At 40.4% G+C, this 23,867-nt stretch overlaps 2 protein-coding genes across 10 annotated transcripts in view; one reads left to right on the plus strand and one right to left on the minus strand.

Annotated features, from left to right (window-relative positions):
- Nucleotides 1–15,830, plus strand: part of LOC104610547 (FAD-binding protein) — a 68,357-nt gene extending 52,527 nt beyond the window's left edge. For 6 of the 8 annotated variants that reach the window (XM_088889779.1, XM_088889776.1, XM_010277214.3 and 3 more), the window contains 2 exons: nucleotides 5,429–5,530; nucleotides 5,628–5,961. In XM_088889779.1, coding sequence (XP_088745905.1) covers nucleotides 5,429–5,530; nucleotides 5,628–5,762 — 237 coding nt within the window. In that variant the 3' untranslated portion in view covers nucleotides 5,763–5,961. Of the gene's footprint in view, nucleotides 1–5,428; nucleotides 5,531–5,627; nucleotides 5,962–15,554 lie in introns of those variants that run through there. The other 2 variants (XR_016077384.1, XM_088889782.1) reach the window with 2 other exon arrangements.
- Nucleotides 15,831–16,605: 775 nt separating this feature from the next.
- Nucleotides 16,606–23,867, minus strand: part of KEA3 (K+ efflux antiporter 3) — a 33,077-nt gene continuing 25,815 nt past the window's right edge. For both annotated transcript variants that reach the window (XM_010277210.3, XM_088889753.1), the window contains exons 16-19: nucleotides 19,528–19,689; nucleotides 19,082–19,171; nucleotides 18,818–18,982; nucleotides 16,606–17,259 (exon numbers count right to left, since the gene is read on the minus strand). In XM_010277210.3, the coding sequence (XP_010275512.1) occupies nucleotides 16,984–17,259; nucleotides 18,818–18,982; nucleotides 19,082–19,171; nucleotides 19,528–19,689 (693 nt within the window). In that variant the 3' untranslated portion in view covers nucleotides 16,606–16,983. The remainder of the gene's footprint in view (nucleotides 17,260–18,817; nucleotides 18,983–19,081; nucleotides 19,172–19,527; nucleotides 19,690–23,867) is intronic.

The following is a 23,867-nucleotide window of genomic DNA, read 5'->3' on the forward strand; positions in this document are numbered from 1 at the left end:
AATACCAGCAGCTCCGGGGTTACCTGAAGCACTTCCATCAAAACTTAGAGTCCAAGTTTCTTCCCTCCCGAGGAATGGCCCCTTGTGGATGGGGGGGGGGGGGTGGAAAGGAAAAAACCAACATCCCTGTTACAGAGGTAGGTGATGTGAGAGATCAGATCAGTCCATTTAGCCTTATTCTCAAACAGGCGGTTATTCCTTTCTTCCCAAACTCCCCGAAGTACAGCATGCAGTACTATTTGCCCATACACCTTACCTCTCTTGCTCAATGCTTTGCCTTGCCACTGATGGAGCAAGTCCTGGAGGTGATTTGGAGCAACCCATCTATACCCAGCTAGCTGTAGAAAATGGCTCCAAATGTCACTGGATTCCTGGTAGTGGTTGAAAAGATGATCAGTTGATTTCCCCTTCTCTCAGCAAAGGATGCAGACATGAGGGGAGATAAATAGTCTGCCAAAATTCTCTCAGGAAAAGAAGCACACTCTGGAGGGGATGTAGTTGCACTAGACCTTCTTGAAAGGGAAGTTACAGTCCTACTGTTCTGCGACCAGAACCTTGAAGAAATATTTGGAAGAGAACTCACCTACAGGGTGGGGGGTTTCCAGACAAAGAATCTAGGGAGTTGGGGGAGATGTAGACTTCTCTGAGGGAGAGAAGGAGTTCAGTTAACTCACTGATCTCCGAATCCCTTGAAGGTCTTCTAAGGCTCAAGTTTATATTGCTCTAAGTGAGGGAAGAGGGGAGACATTGGGAGATGGTTTCTTCTTTTTAAGGGTGAGGTTAAAGAGTCTAGGGTAGGAATCTGCCAAAGTAGTATTGTCCCACCACAGATCAGTCCAGAATTTTATTCTAGTGCCATTGCCCACTTTAAACCTTACGAGTGGAAATAAGCTGTTATAAGTTGAGATGATTCCTTTGCAAGGGCTTGATGAAGCTACACGGTTTGTATGAAGGTTGCAGTCCCAACCGTTAGTGTCCAACCCATACTTACTGGTGATGACAGTTGCCCAAAGAGAGTTTCTCCGTAGGGAATCTCCACAGCCATTTTCCAAGTAGAGAGGTGTTCTCTTTCAAGTGACCAATTTCTAACCCTCCAGTCTCTTTAGATTTACAGGTCTGAGCCAACTCACTAGATGACTTATTTTCTCCCTTCCACCTTCCTAAAGGAAGTCTCTTTGAAGTTTCTCAATCTGTGTTCTGATTTTGGCAGGAATTGTAACACTGAGAAGAAATAGATGGGCAGATTTGCAAGAAAAGTTTTAGTGAGTGTAAGCCTCCCCCCTTTAGATAGATAACACCGTTTCCAAGTGGCTGGCTTCTTTTCACACTTTTCCAACACCAGCTCCCAGAAACTTGGACTTTTGGGGTTCCCACCCAAAGGCAAGCCTAAATAAGTAAGGGGAAGGTTTTCCACTCGGCAGATCAGAATTTCCTTAAAACTTTCCAAAAGAGCTTCTTCAACTGAATTGATAGTCACTATACTACTCCTTGTGTAGTTAACCCTCAGCCCGGTGACTAGTTCAAAACAGTTCAGAACCCTTTTCACATTGATTATGTTCTCCAGATTAGCTTCCAGGAAGAGAATAAAATGTTGAGGGCACCTCTTCCTACTTCAAAACCTTTTATTAAATTTAGATTTTTTGCCTTATCTACGAGCTGGACGAAAACATCCATCACCAGGGTAAAAAGAAAAGGGAAGAGAGGACATCCCTGTCGAAGACCTCTGCTTGCCTTAAAGGCTTAAAGTAGACTTTGGACTCTCAATTCTAAAGGATTGAAAACCAGGTTGAGCTAATGTATCCTTTCATCCACTGCAACCATTTAACACCAAAACCCCTCAATTTCAAAACTTGAAGGAGGCAATCCCAATCAACTTTGTCATATGCCTTTTCAAGATCTAGTTTAACAAGTAGGCCCGACCTGCCACTCTTGCTTCTCTCTTCGACACATTCGCTTGCTATTAAGATGCTGTCCACAATTTGTCTACCTTTCACAAAGGCAAACTGATTAGGTGAGACTAGATCTCCTAGGACTTCTCTGATCCTTTTTGCCAACAACTTTGCCAAGATTTTGTACACACTCCCTACTAAGCTTATTGGCCTAAAATCTTTTACTTCCAAGACACCTCCTTTCTTCAGGATGAGACAGATAAAGTTGTTACCTTTGTTTACAACAGCCGAAGAGTGAAACTCCTTAAATACCTCCAAGAGATCATCTTTTACTATATCCCAACAGATCTGAAAGAAGAAAATAGGAAAACCATCTGGCCCAGGGTCTCTATATCCATATCAAAGACTGCTTCCCTTATTTCTTGCTCCTGAAAGTCTCTTTCAAGCCAACTCTTCTTTTCTTCTGTTAGAGTTGGTCCATCCCAGCTTCTTAGTGTCAATTTTCTGAAACTTTCCTTAGAACAGAGCTCTTTGAAATGGTTAAGAAAAGTCTCTGTTTTCTCATCCGCATCTTCCACCTCCCTTTGGTCCACTTTAATCTTTGAGATATGGTTTTTCCTGCGCCTTCCTGAAGCATAATTGTGGACTAGGCATTCAGAATATATCCATAGAGGGATCAACTTTGATGGGAGAAGTGAAGGAAATCCAGGGCCACCAGGGGTTGGTGGTGTTTTCAGAACAGAGGCAGGTTCAGTTATAGCCCTTTTTCCAGGACCAATTGGAGTTGGAGATTCATTGAGAGCAGAAATTCTGGCCCTCTTGGAGGGGGTAAAAAGGGGCTAAGGAGTTGAATATAAATAGGTTGATTATCGAAGGAGACTTGTAAGTGGTAACTGGCTGGATAGAGAAGGCAAATGATGGGTTATGGGCATACATTAATGAATGAAGGCATTTCAAGTGGCTAACCCAAGGAATGGATGTGCGTATCCGGTGGGTTAAAAGATGTTCTAATTAATTTGCAGATGCTTTGGCCAAACAGGGGGTGGGAAGAAGTCATTTGTTTTGGACTACACTGTAAATTTCCTTTTGGGGGTGCGGTTAGAGGGTTTACCTCCCCCCACCATTGTATTTTAAACTTTTTTTCTTAATTAATAAAAGTTTTCTGTTACTGATAATATATATATATATATATCCATAGAGGGAGACTCAGCTAACATTATAAAATTGTTAGGAAGACAGGAGGCTGGACTGTGGAGACTCAGTCACTTTCTGACAGACGCAAGGGATCTATTGGCAGCTACAAACGCAAACCTGTGCTGGATTCCAAGGGAACTCAATGCTCTTGCAGATAAGCTAGCAAAAGTAGATGCTTTTTAGAAGTGTACTGTGATAAGATCCCTCCTGTGTAATTTTCAGGGGTCTGATCCCTACTTTTTGTTTTCTTTGTACACCCACTTGTGTACCCCTCTCTTTTCTTAATGAAATCAGTCAACTTTTCTAAAAAAAAGTGGAATATAAGAATTATTTTCCATTTTGATTTCCATTTAGATTGCAATTGAGGTACATCCCTAAGGTCTAGTTTCTCAGTTGATGATGTTATTAGGGGCTGGTTATATGTGTTCAGAGTATCATCTAACAGGTAGATTATCCCTAGAACTAGGATAAACCCCTTTCCTTAAAAGATCTAAATTTTGATGGTGAAGTTTGAGGAATCTATGTCACTCAAGTATAAGGGTGGTGTTAACTTTTAAGGTTGTATGGAGCATGGGGCCTGAATTTGAGTACATTGTCTTCTTATAGGGGTTGAGGTTGATGTCCTCTTGGATATTCAAAGCATTGAGGTAGAGGGAGATTTGTAAGTTGTAATTGGATGGATGAGGAATGGTGGCAATGGTTTTGATCTCTCGCATCATCACATTTAATGGGTTAGGTCATTGCCAGTTAAAATTAACATCATATTTGGCTAATTTTAAAGGTTGGCCAATTTTTATTGATGTTCTAATATAGTTTTTATCATTATTGATATACAATGTAACAAAGAAGACAGAAAGAAGAGGGGAATGCAAGTGCCAATAGACCAGAGGAAGGGGATGAGTTAAAGAAGTGTCAAAAATCTCAAGGAGGCAACTGTCTCAAGAAAAAAGGGAAAAAAGAAAAGGAAAAACAAAAGAAATCAACCAAATAGTATCAAGGCTACATTGGGACAATAGTTACCTGGGATAATTTGCTTATCCCAACCTATGACAAGTTCAATTCTTCCTATAAACTATAAATTACTTCTCATCAACATTTTATTCCCTCCAAAGGCATTTTTAGATTCTTCCGAGAGGTTCTTCTTCAGGCCCTTTAGTTATCAATTTTTTGGGCTTTGAGAGATTAAATGTCAATAGAGACTCTTAGAATGTTGTTGATTGGATGAGGGTGAGATGAAAAGGACTTGGGAGACTAGATATCAAATCAAAGAGGTATTGTCTCCATGTGATAGATTGAACTCCTCATCGGCATGGGTTTTGAGCTTTGTTGATTTGCTAGCTAGCAATCTAGTTAGGTGTAGTGATCAGATAGTGCTTGTTTTGAGGTCCCAATATGCCAAGTTTGCCATATCTTTCATACGATTTTGTATTATGTACATGGTCTATAGGGCAGCCCATTGATGGGCTGAGGCTGTTCTTGGCACTTTTTGGTGCACCAGGGGTTTGTTCTCAATTTGTAGTTTGTACAATTCATACTAGTATATGCATTTCCATTGCTGATAAAACAAATACAAATTCTTTATGCCATTTCCACTCTCTTCTGTTAATTTGTCTAATTGATTTATAAATTGTAATCATCCAATGTGTCACTATAATTTTTCGTGGCGACTTTTAGATATGGTGAGTAGACTTGTTCACGGGCCGGGCTTTGCCTCTACATTAACAGAAAATGCGCAAGTCTGAGCCCGAGCCGGGCCAAAAATTTGGAAAAAAAGATTTTTTCCCTTTTTTATTCAATTAAAAACTATTTTATTCATATTAAAAGACCTCAAAACCTAAAAAAATAATGAAAGATCTCACTATTACTTGAAAAAAGAGAAGAAAAAATATATTATATATTTATTATATAAAATATATTTTTATTATATAATACATTATCAAGTCGGGCTTGAGCTCGGGCCGGGCTTTTTTGAGAAAGCCCGAGCCCGAGCCTGCGGGCCTGAAATCCTGTCCAAGCCTGACTTAGATCAGGCCGGGCCGGCCTTTCGGGCTACCCGGCCCATGAATAGGTCTAATGGTGAGTGGCATGGTGAATTGGTTATAGATTGGACCAATAGGAACAAAGATAAATTTGAATGGAAAATTTCCCCTTTGCCTTGAAAAACTCTTAGAAGGGGAGTTGTTGAGTGGTGGTAACTGATTCATGTAGTCATATGTTCATTCATCATGGGGGTTGGGAATTCATTCTTAAGAACACCTTGGTTTTCCAATTAGTTTCTGGTTGTTTTTATTTGGTGAGGTCATTTTAAACTTATTATAGCTTACAAATTTCCATAATGGTCACAGGGGGAATTGGAATCACATGATATTCATAAACCTGAAGTTTCAGATTATGCTGCTACAATGGGAATCGTATATAGTATGGTGAAGCAAGACTACACAATGCAGGTTTTTGACCTCATATGCTTTTGGATTGATCATGGCACATCAATTTTTTAGTTATTTTTTTTCTCGAGTAGAAAATGAAATTGCCAACTCCATGCAGGAAAAGATCATTTCATCTCTAAGTCTTAACTCATCATCAGGAGAACTCGAGAGCTACACTTTGATGTGGTCTTTGCGACCTTTCATAAATGAAGATATCATGCATCAAGCTTGGAGATTTATTCCCCAACTGTGATTGTGGAGCAATTGGCGCTTAGAAAGAAATGCACTTGGTTTGGTTTGCATAGAAATTCATATTTATCCCAGATTATTCTGTATTTGCTTGGTGGGTTGTTCTTCAGTGATTGTTTTTTGTTTTTTTTTTGACAAGTGAGAACTTGTACTGTTGTACAGAACATTACACAACCAGGAAATATTGGTAAACAATTTAATATTGAGTATCCAGTATCCACTTCACATCCAATATTAGACTGTCTGGACACCTTGATGAGCATTGCCTTAATAAACCCTGCCATACTGAGAATCTATGGATTGGCCCATGAATTAAAAACCCCAAAATGCTCCTTCCTATCTTTATTGAAAGTTGAAATCTGGACCTGGAAACCCCTGCCCAACAGTTCTCTCTCTCTCTCTCATGCACACACGAGTTTCTCTTCCTCTTTTGCACCACATCAGACTCGTTGTCACTGTTACTGTGCCTTGCTGCACATCCCTCAATATTTGTTTTGTTGCCATACAAGTCCACAAGTCTGCTTCCTGTTGGCTGTTGTCTCTGGGTAGAAGGGCTTAAAGAAGGAAAGAGTGATATGAAAAATATATTTACATGTATTGTTTCATTCAAGGGGACGTCCTTTGAACATGGAAAACCCCATCATTATAATTTGCCTATTCCTATGTCTCCTTTTGTCTGTACATGTAAAGGAAGAAAACCATTAGAAAACGTAAGATTAGTTACAATATGTATATAATGATGTTTGATCTGTTGCATTTGCTTGCATATAACTTTTCATGCACTTGCAATCAGTGTGTAACAGATTAAGTGCCAGTATAGAAGATCCCGACTCTTGGTTCCTGCCTACCATTTTCATTTTCTAGAAATAACTTACTGTGATTCTTTTCAAACTTACTAAGTTGTATTCTTTGTGTGCCAGAACAAAAATTATTTTGTTGTCAAAACTTATCAAATACAATCTATTGGTTAGCTTGTAATGACTCTATATTAGCTACACTATGGCTCTTCCCTAGAAGTATTAGTAGATCATATTTGAACCCAATGTGGAGAAAATGGTCAAGTGTAATTTAATGGAAGTTTCTGTTATTCATAAAAAAATAGGTAAACTGTGACAAAGATGATTTTCATCCAAATCGTTCAGAGTTATTTAATAGAGTTGCACAACCCATTTGAGAAAGGGGAATTCTTGTTTTTGCATCCCCTTTTGGTTCCAAAAGTTGGAGTCTGAACCCACTAAACCTGCTACAAGTAGTGACTAGTTAACTATTTTATTTTATTCAGTTTGTTTGTTTGTTTAGCTTGTTGGCTCGTTTTCCCTCTTTTGTGGCACTAGTTTCTTTCATTTGCTTGTGTTTGTCTCTGTGGTAATTTCTCTGTTGTGCTGTGCTGATGTCAGTTTGTGGCTAGTGTTTTCATCTTGCTGTGTTTTGTATTTATCTTAATGAAAGCATTTGATTACACCCAAAAAATAAAAGTAGTTTCTCTGTTGTTCTGTACCGATGTCAGTTTGTGGCTAGTATTTTCCTCTTGTTGTGTTCTGTAGTTATCTTAATGAAAGTTATTTGATTACACCCCCTAAAAAAAAACAACCCAGTAAGTTTGAAACGGGACCAATACTGTAGCTATTCCTATAAAATGAAATGGTACAGCAAGAAATGCCATCTCTGTTTACTCTGGTATAGAGATAGTAGGAAATATCAGGAATAGATTAAGATTATATTGACGCTGTTACCCTATAGCCATAATATCTTTGTGTATGACTTTTCTCTCTATGCCCTTCTCTAGTTCTCTTCAGGTATGAACTGATTTCAAAGCAAGAGAAGGAAGAGAGGAGAGTAGAGTAGAGAGAGGTGGGCTATAATAATTGGTCTTGTGGTGGGAAAAAAAGAAAAAAAAAAGAGAAAGCAGAAATATAAAGAAAAAATAAAGGGAATGCACGCCTAACCTCCAGTTTGAATTGGATTTGCAAGGTTCCAACTGGCCAATTGGTAGACTTGGGATCAAATCCTGCCTGCACCAGGGTTTGGGGAGGGGGGGGGGGGGGCGTTTGGGTTTGGGGGATGAGCTACCCCTGTTGTGTTGCCCCATGGAGCCAAAAAAATTGTGAATTGGATTTACAAAAAAATAATTGGAAAGGATATGAAAAAAGTCATAGAACAGTCATGTAATTGCCTCTGTTATAGTATATAACAGAGGAAAGGGGGGTGTATGCTTTGCAAGGGCTCACCTGGTGAGCGCGTAAGAATTGTTATAGCTAAAAAAATGAGTTTTCTTGGTTTGATGAAAGTTATTATATAATATTATAGTAATATGTTGTTGATATAATTAGATCTATAAATGAGTGTTTATTTTGCTTAGTGTAACTAGCCTCTAGTTACAAGTGCCTAATAACTTGTTTATTTTAGATTAAGCTTGCACTCTGTTACATGGTTTTAAAAAGCGACCTGGAAACGGAACTGTTCTAGTCACCGGTTTCTGGGTCAATGGTTTGGCCGTTCAGTTTGAACGAATGGCCTGTTCTGACAAAAAATTTAAAAAAATTATTAAAAATAAAAATCCAAAAACTACTGAACAAATCGATGGTTCGACTGCCCGAGTCAATAAGTCGTTGATTGATTCAACGGTTTTTAACCAAGGACCGGTTTTGGGGTAAAACAGAACTGGCTGTCTGAATGATTCTCAGGCCGAACGGTCTGACTGTCCGGGTCAACGGCAATTCAAAAACCATGCTCTGTTATTGTCATAGAAATGGACAGATAGCAGTTCTGGTGGCTGGGTTATTTTTTGTTAGGGAACAAAATTATGGTTTTTGTGTTCATTTGGCTCTATATATCTCTGCCCGATACAAATAACTTTTGGAATGGGAATAATCTTGAAAAAGATTGGATGACAGTGACAGAAAATGGCATGCAATGTTTGCATCATTAGAAGCCTCCTGAGCTTATAAGTTCACTTTTGCTCATACATTTGTCCGAATGTTTCATCATACCTATCAATGAGATGATCCCACATAAAAGGGTGGTCCATCTCAGATTAAGAAGTAAACTAAACTGTGATCAAGTAACAGAGACAAAAGATTAGATTGAGATTGGACACCAAGTTTAGATCGGAAGGAATCTATTTCTCGTTCATGGTTTAACTTTCCTTCTTAATCTGATAAGGACCACCCTTCTTAACAGATCTTTCACTGAATAGTATTCAGAAGGTGTTGATAACCTCTTCCCGTCGCCGGGGAGAGAGCTTTGAGTTTCCCCGAGCTATAGTGAAACACCTCTCAAGGGGATGACCAGAAGCGTGACCGGAGAGAGAAACCAATGATTGAGGTAAAAATTCAATATCTCACTATTCATTATTCAATCATTTATAATCATCGGTGGTCCGAGACCGTTACAATAATGATAAGGCACTCGATACGGTTCCAACGGCCTGTACGATAAATTAGGTGGTTACAGCGGAATATTCGATGCAGGCTATCGGGGCTACAGTGGCACAGCAGTGCCCCGCATCATCCCCTCGGAAAATGCCTCCCCGAGGCGTGTTGATGGGTATTGACGCTGCATCTGGCTGAGAGCTTCCCAAGTTGCGTTGGCTGGGCTCGTCCCTTCCCACTGTACCAGGATTTCAGTGATCGGACGGTTCCCCTGTTTTACCATACATACGTCAAGCACGACCTTCAGGTGGGGAAGGAGGTCTCCTCTAGGAGTAAGTGGTGGTAATTCAGGGCGAATACAGCTCGGATCCCTAATCCAACGTTTGAGCTAGGACACGCGGACTACCGGGTGTATCTGACTATCTGCGGGAAGAGCCAATCTATAAGCCACCGGGCTGATTCGTTCGGTGATGGTACAAGGGCCGTAGTATTTGGCCGATAGCTTTTGTGATCGGCGAGCCGTGACGGAGGTCTGTCGATACGGTTGCAATTGCAGGAAGACCTCATCTCCTACTTCAAATTCTCATTCTGTCCTTCGTCAATCCGCTTGTTTCTTCATCCTTTCCTATGCCCGGGCCAAGTTCTCCTTGAGCTTCATCAGAGTCGTTTTCCTGTCCTTCAATTCTTTGTCCACCGCTTGTACCTTGGTGGTCATCAGGATGTAGGTGAGGAGATTGGGAGGGGACACCCATAGACCGCCTGAAACGGGGTGGTGTGAATGGTGGAATGGTATGAGGTGTTATACCACCACTCTGCTAGTGCCAGCCATTTGGCCCAAGCTTGTGGGCTTTGTTCGACGAAACAACACATATATGCCTCCAAAGTCTCACCACCTTGGTCTGCCCACCGGACTGGGGATGGTAGGCCGAACTCATCTGTAATTGTGTCCCCTGTAGACGTAACAACTCCTTCCAAAAATTCCCAGTGAAGACCGGGTCCCTTTCGCTCACTATACTGCTCGACATCCTGTGAAGCTTGAAGACGTTCTCCATGAATGCGTGAGCTACTCCTTGGGCCATATAGGGGTGTGATAAAACCACAAAATGACTATATTTGGTCAATCGGTCGACCACCACCACGATAGTTGATTTTCTATTGGAAAGTGGTAGCCCGTCGATGAAGTCCATTGACAGGTCCCTCCAGACATACTCGGGTATCAGTAGTGGCTACAGTAGTCCTGGAGTGGGGACGTTTTCACTCTTGTTTCGTTGGCAACTTTTGCATTCTCAGATCCACTTACGCACTTGTCGACGATACCCCTTCCAGAAGCAGATCCTCCCCAGTTATTGCATTGTTTTGTTGTAACCCGCATGTCCTCCTAGGAGACTCGAGTGGGCTTCTACAAATAGTTTCCAACGGTATTCAGAGGTCGGCTCGAGAACCACCCGTCCCCTTCGCCACACCAGTCCATTCTTCAAGGTATATTTTATGCTAGAGACCTGACCCTATTTGATCTTCTCCACCAACTCCTTCACCCATTCTTCAAGGTTTAAAATGTCGATGTCGATGGAAATGTCACTTATCAAAATATATGACTTATGTCAGAAATGTCGGAAATGTCAAGGGGAAATATTGTAAAAATTAGAGACATTATGAAAATATTATGAAATATGTTAAAATATGCAATGATATTTTATAAAATGACAAAAGAAGCATTAATACACATTTCTAGACTATTATCTTATTCCCAATCATTATATAAAGCTAACAAAACTAAGATCAATAACAAATTAGTAATGCATTTTGATGTTTTCACAAGGTCATCTGATATTTTCTTTTCTTATTTTTAATTCTGATTTATTATAAATTCTAATATATTTATTTCACACTAGTAAATAGAAATACATTTATTCTGATTTTTTAAATATTTAAGTTATAATACATTATGTTTTATTATAAATTTAATAAACTGATTCACCTTTTTGTAGTATTAAGATTATGATAAATTCTGATTTTTTATAAAACTTAATGAATTTATTATGATTTTTAATACTAAACTTATAATAAATTATGATATAGTATAAAATTTAATAAATTTATTCTGATTTTTTATATTAAATGTAGAATATGATTTATTATAAAATTTAATAAACATTTTCTGATTTTAATAAATAATTTAAAAAATACTAACTAGTTAATATTTTATTACTTGAAAAATATTTTATGTTTTATATTATAAAGTAATTACTTTATTCTTTTGTTTTTATATTTTGCTAATTCTTTTTTATAAATATTTTATTTGAAATATTAAATAGAAATTATTAATGGCATAATTTATATTAATATATTGTATTATATTAATATAATATACTAATATATTATATTATTAATGTACATTAGTCGACATCTTGTTGACATAATAGGAAAAACTGTCTTTTTTGGTTATTTGGACTGGTTTGGTTGACATTTCCGAAATATAGGAAATGTCAACCGAAATAATGTAATTTTTATATTATCATCCATTTTCATGTTGGTGAGTCTCGCTATCGACATATGTTGGGCGACATTAGTGACATTTCACAACATTTGAAACCATGAATTAAAGTTCGGTAGTGCCAACACCGGAGTGGATGTAATGGCCTCCTTCATTTTCTAGAAGGCGTCCTCGGCTTCTGAGTTCTAGCCCTAGGCTCCCTTGGCAGTCCTGTTAGTGGTCGGGCTACCTTCCCATAATCTTGGACAAACTTTCGATAATACCCTATGAGGCCGAAGAATCCCCTGAGTTCGGTTGGGGATTTGGGTCTGGGCCATTTCACCATACATTCAATTTTGACGGGATCCACTTCTACCCTACTAGATGAGATAATATGTCCAAGGTAGCTCACTCTCTTGACCTCGAAGCAACACTTCCTTCTTTTTGGCATGTAGCTTGTGGGCTTTTAGAGTCGCTATTATTGCTCGGAAATGCTTGACATGCTCCTCTGTTGATCGGCTATAAACCAGTATGTCATCCAGAAAGACGAGAACGGACTTCCTTAGGAATTCTTGAAAGACCTCGTGCATGAGTGCTTGAAAAGTGGTCGAAGCGTTGGATAACCCCAAGGGCATCACCAGAAACTCATAATGTCTGTTGTGCATCCGAAATGTTGTCTTAGGGACATCCGAGGCTCGAACTCTAATATGATGATAACCTGCTCAGAGGTCCAGCTTGGAAAAAATCCGTGACCCATGGAATTCATCCAAAAGCTCGTCGATGTTGGCCATTAGATATTTCTCCTTGACAGTCACCACATTCAACTGTCGGTAATCCACGCAGAATCTCCAACCTCCATCTTTCTTTTTCACTAACAACACCAGGGAGAACGGACTCACACTGGGTCGGATGATCCCATTGGCGAGCATTTCCTGAACCAACCCTTTGATCTCTCCTTTGTAGTAGTGTGGGTATCGGTAGGGATGCACACACACTAGCATCGCCCCTTTGTGCAGTAGGATGGTGTGGTCTAAGGCCCGAGGAGGGGGTAGACCCACTGGCTCTTCAAAGACCTCTTCAAAGTGCCCCAACACTGGTCGAATCCGAGAGTTTGTGGTATGGCCCCCACAGCCCAAGCCCATGTGAGCATGTGTCGTGCCATGTCATGCTGCAGGCCGGGCCGTGGATCAGGCCAAAGCTATTTATTTAAAAAAATTAAAAAGAACTTAAAATTTTAATTTTATATGAATTTTAATGTATAAAATTGCTTATATATACAATAATTAAATAAATTAGTATAATAAAATTGAAAACAATTGTTTATTTATTAATAAATTATATACTATATAATTATATAATATTATATATATATATATAATATGGGTTGTGTTGGGCCATGTCGCGGGTCGTGTCGGGCCGAGCCATGGGCGGCATGGCCCGCTTGGTCGTGCATTACCGGCCAGCCCATGGACCTAAAACCCCAGGCTAACACTGTCTACACGATCATATTGGGCCTAGTATGGCCCGCATCTTGTCATGCCAGACCGCGGCAGCACGGCCCGATTTACACCTCTAACCGTGGGTGTCTCTTATTTGCACCAGAAAGCAACATCCAATGTTTCTCCATTTTCTCCCCATCTATTGCTCTTAGTTCGGGAGGTCGGTGGCATTGGAGGAGGTGAGTGCCGACCTGGTCTTGGTCTTGGTATTCTAGGGAAAGACTGTTGAAATCCCATGTGACTGGCCCCAAAGTCCGAAGCCATTGGACACCAAGTACAGCATCCAATCCTGGTAAGGATAACAGGAAGAAGTCTGCAATGATCTCTGTCCCTTCGGTCCGGATGCGGACTCCATTGCAACGGCCCTACTTGGCTACCTGATCCCCATTTGCCATCGTTACTTTGAACTTGGTGTCTGATGTCAACGCCACCTTTGCCTTCGTTGCCACCCTTGGGTCCATGAAGTTGTGGGAGGATCCAGAGTCTACGAGGATGGTTACCGGAAGAACCCCTATCGTTCCATGTAAGCGCATAGTCTGTGTGGTGTCAGCTCCCGAGATAGCACGTAGGGAGATTGTTGGGGTTGGGTCCGGTCCTTCCTCTCCCATGGACTGTTCAGAGTCGTCCCCTTCCTCCTCTTCCGCTTCCCAGTTAATCCACAACAGCTTCTGTACCTTCACCGGTGGCTAGGGACGTACCACTCCTCACAGTTGTAACATAATCCCTTCTTCCTCCTCTCCTTCATTTTTGTCGGTGTGAGCCTACGAATCTCCAGAAGCCTCCTTGGTGAAGATCTGTTCGTCTGAAGGTCGCCCGCTGGTGAGGGACGGGGTCGTGGTTTCTCTGGCCTGACCGTCCGTCGTTGTGTTACCCATTCTTCCTCCTCTAACAGCGCTAGTCAGAAGGCTCGGGCCTAAGTCACCGGCTCGAACTTTTCCACCCCTGCTCGAACCTCTACCTTGAGACCAGAGATGAAACACCCCACTAGGGATTCTTCGTTCAGCCCTTTACTCGGCTAGAGATCCTCTGGAACTCCTCCATATATTCATGAACGGTGGAGGACTGAGAGAGCTTCACAAGTCGCCCAACATGGTTGTTCCCCAGGGGCCTGTTGAATCGAGCATCCAAGGCGGCTACAAACTAGCGCCATGTGGGATCTGGCTGATGCTCCTTATACCAGCTATACCACTCAATTGCTCTCCCTTTAAACCCAAGGCTCGCCACCGCAACCTAGTTCTCCTCCGGTACTTCCTGCAAGCGGAAGTATTGCTGGATGAGGAGAAGCCATCCGTCCAGCCCCGTGCCTCCAAACTTCGGTAACTCCACCTTCTAGAACTTCTACGGGAAGATGAAGCTGCTCCCTTCCCGAAGCCCCCACCAGTGGACGACCGGTGGTGAGATTCTTCCTGCTGATCCAATCGGGAAGCGATGTGATCCAGACGCTCCATCAACTCGGAGAACTTCATGTGCATCTCCTCACGGGACCTTTCTAGACTCCCTACGCGATCCTCCATCTCCAATACCTTGGTTACCCAAGGGTTCGATTGCTCTGATACCAAGATGTTGATAACCTCTTCCCGTTGTCGGGGTGAGAGCTTCGAGTTTCCCCGAGCTATAGTGAAACACCGCTCAAGGGGATGGCCAGAAGCGTGACCGGAGAGAGAGAAACCAATGATGAGGCAAAATTCAATATCCCGCTATTCATTATTCAATCATTTATAATCATCGGTGGTTGGAGACCGTTACAATAATGATAAGGCACTCGATACGGTTCCAACGGCCTGTATGGCAAATCAGGTGGTTACAACGGAATATTCGATGCAGGCTATCGTGGCTACAGTGGCGCAGCAGCGCCCCGCATCAGAAGGTGCACTTTAATTTACAACATTACATTTGTTCGTCAAGGATTTTGTGGCTCCATTTTTAAATCATAAAAATCAATGATTGTCAAGACGTGAATATTGTTTTCAAGTAGGTACATTTCCTTTTTACAAGTTTTTATCTCCCTCTTCCACCCAAATATTAACAGAATAAATAAATTTTAAAGGAAAAGAAACAGTTATACTTCTTTAGATGATCTTTATATCTAGTATCTCTTTCATAACTAAAGTGTGCTTTGTTTTTCTTGAATGTTCAGATTCTTCAGAACCTTTCTTTGGTTCAGTTCCTATAACATGGAAAATTAGAAATTTATTTTTCCATGACATGGCTTCTTTCTGCAACTTAAACCTATTCATTACATTTGTACCATCCATTGCAGGCTTTGCAGCTACTCTTACATGCCAATGCCATGTATAATGTATTCTCCTTATTCTGTTGTATGATTAGCATTTTATGGGTTTTTGTGGTAGTTAACTTAGGGTCATAGATGGTGTCCTCATCTGATTCCTCAAATTTGTCTGTCCTTCTTACTCGTTATGTTGGTCTTCTGAACTTGATATCATTTTGAGCAGAGTGGAAATTGTGGCTAATGAGGGGGCTAGGGGAAGAAAGCAAATATATTCTGGCTACTGTGAGTTGTTACGCTTAAACTTGTTATTCGAACTCAGTGTCTAGCCCTGTTTACTTTGAAGGGACAAACTCTAGAAATATCTTAATCTTTGTGTCGCATGACTTGCATGATTACAGCTCTATATGTTCATTATTTGGTTCAGAAAGACCATTTCAATAGTTGTTCTAGCTGCTTAATAATCTCACATTTGATATTGCAGCAAATTGGATCTGTAATTACTATTTTTGAACACAAAGTAGTTAACCTATTATGTTCATTTTTTTCTTTTTTTTTCATATTTTTTTTTCTCATTATATGTTAATTAGATTGTGTTGGATTTGGATTTCTATGGATTTTTATTTCTTTATATGTTTTTTATTAGATGAACCAAACAGCAACAGTCGAAATCCGATTCTGATACTTGTCTGAATCAAACAGGTAGGGGAATAGGCCATTCCGATTCCCATTAGAATTCCCAAAACCTTGAGTTTTTTTATAATAGAATTCTACCGAGTTCCAGCAATGATTCAACATTTAGTCTCAAGTCATCTCAAACATTATAAGCACACAGGTCTCTGAAAAACTGAAACTTTGAATTTATTCATTTATTTGACCACAATGAACGGGGGGGACTGATGTTCTTGGCCCATGCTAGGACTTGGTTTATGTCTTTATGAAGTCGAACAAAACCCCAAATCCCGAGCTGCTGATGAATGATGAGGTCAGGTCTAGACTACTTGGTGCAGAATTGTGAGAACTCTGAGTATAATGAGTTCATTTCCTGCAATGGATTGTGCGCAAATCACGATATCAAATATCAAATATTTTTACACTACCGTATTTCAATCATCGTGTTTATTGTCATCCTGGAAAAACAGACATCCGCGACAGATGGTTAAGTACTCAGTTACTGATATCTACAGCTGACTTGCTCCCTGCATATGATATAATCTTTATACCATTCAGTCAGATTAGCTTCTTTTTTATTAACTATATTAGTGTTGATAATCAAATACGACAAGAAAGCACTGTGCCACTGCTATTTATGCTTTATAATGGCCAAAATCGGCTTGCCTCTTTACATTTTTGTAAACCAGTAAAGCTCCTTTCTCAATTAAAAGGAAAAATAAAAAACAGATTATTCACAAATCATAAATGCAAAATAATAGAAAATTGATCAAATATGATCACATACATGCTGTGGCCTTCCAGAGATAGTAACAACTTCTTGGACACCATCATGCAGCTTTACATATTCTCCATTTACATCTTGTCTTCCGCCAACAAAAACTTTCAAAATATTTCTCTGATACTTGGAGGACCACCAAGAGCACTAGAAGTATTGACGTTGGAAGACGATAAGAGAAGAATGTATTAAACCTGATAAAAAATCATGGTCTTTCACCCGTTGCACAAGGTATTGAATGGTCTATTGTACTTTCCTCTCCTTTGAAATCCTCATTTCCAGCTTGGGAACTGTTCTCGGAGTCCAATTCACAATACAAGACACCTTTGCCATCCCCATTCTCAAATTGTTCCAAAGGAAGTTCATGTTCAGATTGATCTACTTCTGTCTGAATATTGGACTCTTCTGAATTTGTTGAGCTTTCTTTGGATGAGCTTGAAGAAATTGGGGACCGTGCTCCCATCAAATCTGCAACCCTTACCTGCTCCAGCATTATTCTTTTTTCAGTTGGTATATTTCTGAGGCTTCAGATAAAAATTAACAAAATACATGAATGTCAATGTAGACTGGGCTATATTTAAATTTTAAAATTGATTACTAATAAGTCTAATATATATAGAAAGCTCTCATCTTCTGCAAATCAATATATCCGCAAGATATTGGTGACAGTTTTCCAAATGAAATTTGAGCAAGGAGAGGTGTTTACAAGGTGCTTTGTTTCAATTGCTTACAAATAAAACCTAAGAATCTTTTTGTAACATGTATAACATTGGTCATATATGGGGTTGGCTACATTTTTTTTTTTATAAATGGTAAAATGATTGTATTAAATATAAACTATAAAGGAGGCTGAGAAATCCTCAAACATGATTCCTGTTTTCCCATTCCATTCTGTTAATTGCCATATCCATTGTTAAATTATGGGTTCTTATATCGTCTCTTATTACTTCTACGGTTCTACCCAAGTCCTTTTCAGCCTGCCCCTAGCTCTTCTAGCCCCTTCAATTTGTAACAGATTACCTTTCTAACAGGTGCTGTAGATGATCTTATATGCATGTGCTGTAGATAGTCTTCCTTCGTATGACTTATTTCTAATCCTATCCTTTCTAGTTTTACCACACATCCATCCAAGCATTTGCATTTCTGCAGACATTTATTTTGGACAAAGAAAAGACAAATCAGCAGCCACGACCATAAGAGTTTGGCAAAGTAATAGTGCTAGATGCCAACCTGATGCAACCCTTCTCTTTTATCCAGGCTTGGGACAGGCAGTGTAAGACAAGCTCATACTGGTGGAGTTTTCATCTAATTCGTCATTAAGATAAATTCTCAGATTTTAGTTACAGCACTAGATTAAAGATTTTATTGCTTGATTTGTTCCAGTCTGTGAATTCATTCACAGTGAAACAAGAATTGATTCAGATATATCATATAAACATAAGACAAGTACGGTAAATCCAACAATCCCAGGCATAAGAACCTTTGTTTATGGACTCTATTAGGAGACCACATATGACAAAACCAATCCAATCTGAGGACATAACCATCTAATCCTTGATTGTTCTTCCAATAGTTAGAAAAGATATAAAGGTCAAAGAGAAAGCCTCTACAAGGAAATGATTATGATCATTCAGCTTTCTTGCTTACAGCAATGGAGGTCTGTAGGTGGAACATTGTGAAGTGAAAATCCCATATTTATGCACATTGCAGTTTGAAGGACCATCAGGACCTATTTGTCAATGTTGAGACTCTATTTGTTTTATTTATATATTTTTATATTCTTTATTATTGCCGGTTTGTTCTCTTTTACATTATTGGAGTGGCCAGGGGCATATTGGTCTTTGTACATCCTTTATTAAATTGAAAAGGGGACAACTGCATATCTTTTAGCATCCCCTTTTCTTCTATTCTTCTCTTCTCACATCTTACTCTCCTCTTAATCTTTCATCTTTTTCATCTATTTTTCCTTGCTGTTTTTGTTCTCTCATTATTTTATAAAACATCCTAGTGTCAAATTTGCAGTTCATATTATGGTGTACCTGCAGTGGCTTCAGAACACCATACTCCCTGTCATCAGTTCTATTATTTAGTGCCTCTTGAGCTTGAAACTCCATGGAATCTCGAACAAGCTGACTGAGAAATGTTACATCATCAGACATGACACCAAGACCTTTCAAAAGCTTAGAACCAAGCTGTAAACTAGTCTGCAGATATAGATTAAACAATTTATCAGAATGCATAAAACGTACGGCTAGTTTGCTATCACAGTAACCAAGAGTAAATGGGAATAAAGTTGATGGAACCTCTGCATTTTCAAGAATAGCATCTGTTGCACCTGCTTTCTTTAGATCCAATAGGTGGATTGGGTCTTGAGCTCGGGCATATATAGGAACCTGTCAAAAAGCATTGAGTGAAATTGACAGAACATTGATGGCATTATATGCAAATTTATGGCATAATAAAGCATGGCACCAGGGGTTTTCTCTATAATTAAATTATAAGGTCAATAAAAGAATACACTGTAGGCTTCCTTAATTCAATGCGGAAATTGGAGTTTGGTTTACCATGGCTTTTTATTCTATAGATTTTTATAATAGCAAATATTTAATTCATTCTTTTCTCAAAATGTTTTGATCTTTTGACATTATGTACAAAATATTTGTACCTGTTCAATCTTGGGAAAGAGATGGTAGTAACTAGTAAAGAACAAAAAATGTTGAGGGAAATTATAGGAAAACTTCAAAACTACCGCAGGGAAGGCAAGTCGAATCCTTTGTACAGCCTCAATTGTCCTTTTCTTCCCTGTATACATAACCATCACGGCCTTTGGAGAAGAAATACCAGCTGATTGCAGAACTGCAGGGCGTGATCCATCACCATAGAGGATTGGAAAGCCAAGCTTCCTGGCTGCCTGCAGACATGGAGAAACATTTGTATTATGTCAGGAGAACATTGTATATATTCAACATGGCAGCACCAGAAGTCAGAAATTCACTTGTTATTCTGGCCAGGAGGAGGATATGACAAGTTAACATTGTAGACATGTAATTTAGCAGTCAACATTTGAATGTGTGACACGGGGTATGGTATCCAGTTTCAATTGTTAAGGAAAACATACTGGGGGTCTATACTAATTAGGCATTTGAATGGAAGTTGATACATCAATACTTGGCAACACCAATCTTCACTAAGGAGTAGATGGCTAATGACTGTATTTAATAATTTCTGTTCAATAATTTGTAGATGAATGGTTAATAAAATGTGGAGAAAAGGGGGTTTCATATTGATAGATGGAGAGGGGCAAGGAGGTAGTGTCACATAAGTAACAGTAACCCAGTATCCAATGAGTGTTTACATGGTTGCTCAGTAATCATAAAAGAATGGTTTTAAAAGGTGAGAAAATGATTGATGTAAAAAAAAGGAATCATGTTAGGGACCCAGAGAGAAAGAACAAAGAGCTGAAGGTTTATTCTAGAAGGAAAAAGAGAAAGCCATCTCAGCAGCAGGGACAGCTCAGCATAACTGACCAAGAACCAGCTGGCAACCAACCATGGTTCAGTTACAAGTAACAAACTAAGAAATCAAGATTAGTGTAATAAAATACTACATGCCCATTACTGAGATATAAAAAGAGGTCCTGTACTTACTCAGAGAAATAAGATAAGTTTATTGAATTTCCAATCCAATTCCTACTTCCCCATTGTTCACTCCCACCATCTTCAACCTAGGAGGCAGCTTCTCCCTCGAAGAGAGGCCTGTGTTGAGGCAGAACCTCAACAATTGGTATCAGAGCGAGGAAAACCTGAAGACGACAGCAGGATGCCGAGCACCAGATCTGGAACTGTCAACGAAATGGTAGATCGCATGGAGATTCAAATACACAAGGTCACCAGTGATTTGCAAGATATCAAACAATCACTGGCAGCGGTCATGGCACAACTGGAAAAGAACGCGTCAGCAGGAAATCTTGAAAATGAGAACAAAGAATCCAGCCAAGAAGTTGAAGGAAATAGGAGAGAACCAGGAGCATCTATGGGAACAGCCAAGCTCAACTTTCCCAACTATGCCGGTGACAACCCCAGACCTTGGATTTTCAAAGCTGAAAAGTTCTTTGAATATCACAACACACCGAGCCATCACAGAGTCTCCATAGCCTCCTTCCATCTGGAAGGAGAGGCTATACTGTGGTTCCAATGGTTCCACAGGTCTCATCCTTAGCCTTGTTCATAAGGTTCAGACCGGTTAGCTTTCATAGCTACGATGAAACCCTATCGAAGCTGAAGCAAACGGGCTCTGTGAGATTATCAGGTTGAATTTGAAAAGCTGTTGATGAGGGTACATGGATGGCCGGAGATTGCTCTTCTGGGGTGTTTCATCAGCGGCTTGAAGGAAGAAATTGAAGTGGAGGTGAAGGCCCTCTAACCTCCGCCATTGCTCACAGCTTTCAGTCTCGCCAGAATTCAGGAAGAGAGACCAACTCAGCTCAAGAAACTCAGTCGGCCCTCTCTTATAGCCTATCCAGGCTCAAACTGGACCCCGCGATTCACTCCAGCTATCTTGAATGAACCAGTCAACCACCGGCCTATGTCTACTGGAAGGAATGGGTCGGCCCAACATCAAGAAGGCCCACAATCCAGATCTACAGTGGTAGTACCTGCACCAGTTCCTCTCAAGAAACTCTCATGGGCTGAAATGCAAGCGCATAGGGACCGGGGCTCTGCTATAACTGTGAAGAAAAATTTGGGTCGGGCTATAGGTGTAAAGCCCAACAACTATTCATGCTCCAGACCAAAGAGATAGAAGAGGAGACCCAGACTGAAGTCATAGTTGCAGAACAAGGTGAGCCCGACCCACCGGAAATATCATTGCATGCCCTCACCAGAATAAAATCCCCACAAACCATGAGGGTTTTCGGGTCTATAAAAGGCCGAAGAGTTTCTGTCTTAATTGACAATGGTAGCACCCTGAACTTCATAACTAAGGTTGCCACCAAACAAATGGGCCTTACTATAGAACATGTGGATCCATTCACGGTTCACGTAGCAGATGGTAACCAAATAAAGTGTGAAGGTATTTTTCGACAAATCACACTTAAAATACAGGAGCAACTGTTCATAGTTGATTTGCATCCTTTAATCTTCAGTGGGGCTGATATGGTACTAGGACTACAATGGCTGAAAGAATTGGTCCCAGTCATTTGTGATTGGTCACAATTAACAATGGACTTCACCATAGAGGGCAAACAATGCCACTTAACAGGTCTCGAGCCAACTGCACCCCAGCCAAATGGGCTGAAAACCATCATCAAAACGTGCCAGGATGAGGACCAAATAATCTTCATGAAAATAGGGGTGGAACCATCCAGCCCCGTTACTAACAGAAGAAGAGCCCATTCTAGCAAAAGCCCAGCAAGAATTACAAGAACTCCTCAAAGAGAATTCAGATACATTCCAAGAACCAAAAGGCCTACCACCCCCAAGGCACGCAGACCACCGAATTGAGATAATTCCAGGTGAGCCCCCATCAAATGTAAGGCCATACCGGTACCCAAGATTCCAGCAGGAAGAAATGAAAAAAATTATCCAAGAATTACTGGAGAAGCAATTTATTCAGCAAAGTTCCAGTCCATATTCAGCACCCGAGTTACTAGTCAAAAAGGATGGAACATGGAGATTTTGCGTGGATTACCGTGCCCTAAATCAGATCATAGTCAAGGATCGTTTCTCCATTCCACTCATTGATGAGTTACTAGATGATCTACAAGCAGCCATGGTATTCTCTAAACTCGACCTTAGATCGGGATATCATCAAACAAGGATGCACCCGGAGGATGTATACCCAAGACAGCGTTTCACACACATGACGGTCATTACGAATTCCTCTTTATGCCGTTTGGGCTCACCAACGCCCCACAAACATTTCAGGCCATCATGAACGAGGTATTCTGACCACACTTAGATCGCTTCATACTAGTCTTCTTTGACGATATTCTTGTGTTTAGCGCTGACTGGGTATTAAAACACTTGTCTATCACTTTGGGACTCTTGAGGCAACACCAATTGTTTGCAAAGCATTCAAATGTGTTTTCAGACAATCACAAGTACAATATTTGGGCCATGTGGTGAAGGCAGGACAGGTCATGGCGGATCCAGACAAGGTTAAAAGCATCCAAAATTGGCCACCACCAAAGCCTGTCAAAACATTGTGCGCCTTCTTGGGCCTTACAAGGTACTACCGGAGATTCATCCCTCATTATGGGTGGATAGCCGCACCACTCACACAGCTGCTGCGTAAAGATGCATTTCAATGGTCAGATGAAGCACAATTAGCATTTGAGAGGTTGAAAAAAGCGGTTTCCACACCACCAACATTGTCACTACCAGATTTTTCTGAGCAATTTGTGCTGGAATGTGACGCTTCAAGGTGCGGTATAGGTGCTGTACTGATGCAAGAAGGCAAACCCATTGCTTATTTCAGCAAAGCTCTATCTCAGCGAGCACAAGCCAAATCCACATACGAGAAAGAACCCATGGCAGTGGTGTTGGCTGTCCAAAAATGGAGAGCATATTTACAGGGACATCAGTTCATAATCCGTACTGACCAAAAGAGCCTGAAGTACTTGTTGGAGCAGAAATTCCATACCCCATAACAACAGAAATGGACCCATAAGCTCCTAGGTTACAACTACGTAATTGAGTACAAGCCAGGCCCGGTCAGTCGTGTAGCGGATGCCTTGTCGCGCATGCCTGAAATGGCCCAACTAGTAGTATCTCAACCCAGCTATCCCTTGCTGGAACAGCTCAAGCAAGAGGCACAACAGGACCCTACATTAAGCCAAATTCGAGCTAAGTAGGCCCAGGACCCAGGATCGACCCCAGGATATTCAGTTCAGGCCTCTACACTCTTCTACAAAGGTAGATTAGTCATTTCTGCTAATTCTGCTCACATACCAGAATTACTAGCACTATTCCACAACTCTATTATAGGAGGCCACTCAGGAATTTTTAAAACATACAAGAGAATTGCAGACCATTATTTATGAACAGGTATGAAGTGGACCATCAGAGATTTTGTTACCTCATGTCCTGT

Source organism: Nelumbo nucifera, chromosome 1, assembly GCF_055504915.1.
Source record: "Nelumbo nucifera cultivar China Antique chromosome 1, China Antique-T2T, whole genome shotgun sequence".
Lineage (NCBI taxonomy): Eukaryota > Viridiplantae > Streptophyta > Magnoliopsida > Proteales > Nelumbonaceae > Nelumbo > Nelumbo nucifera.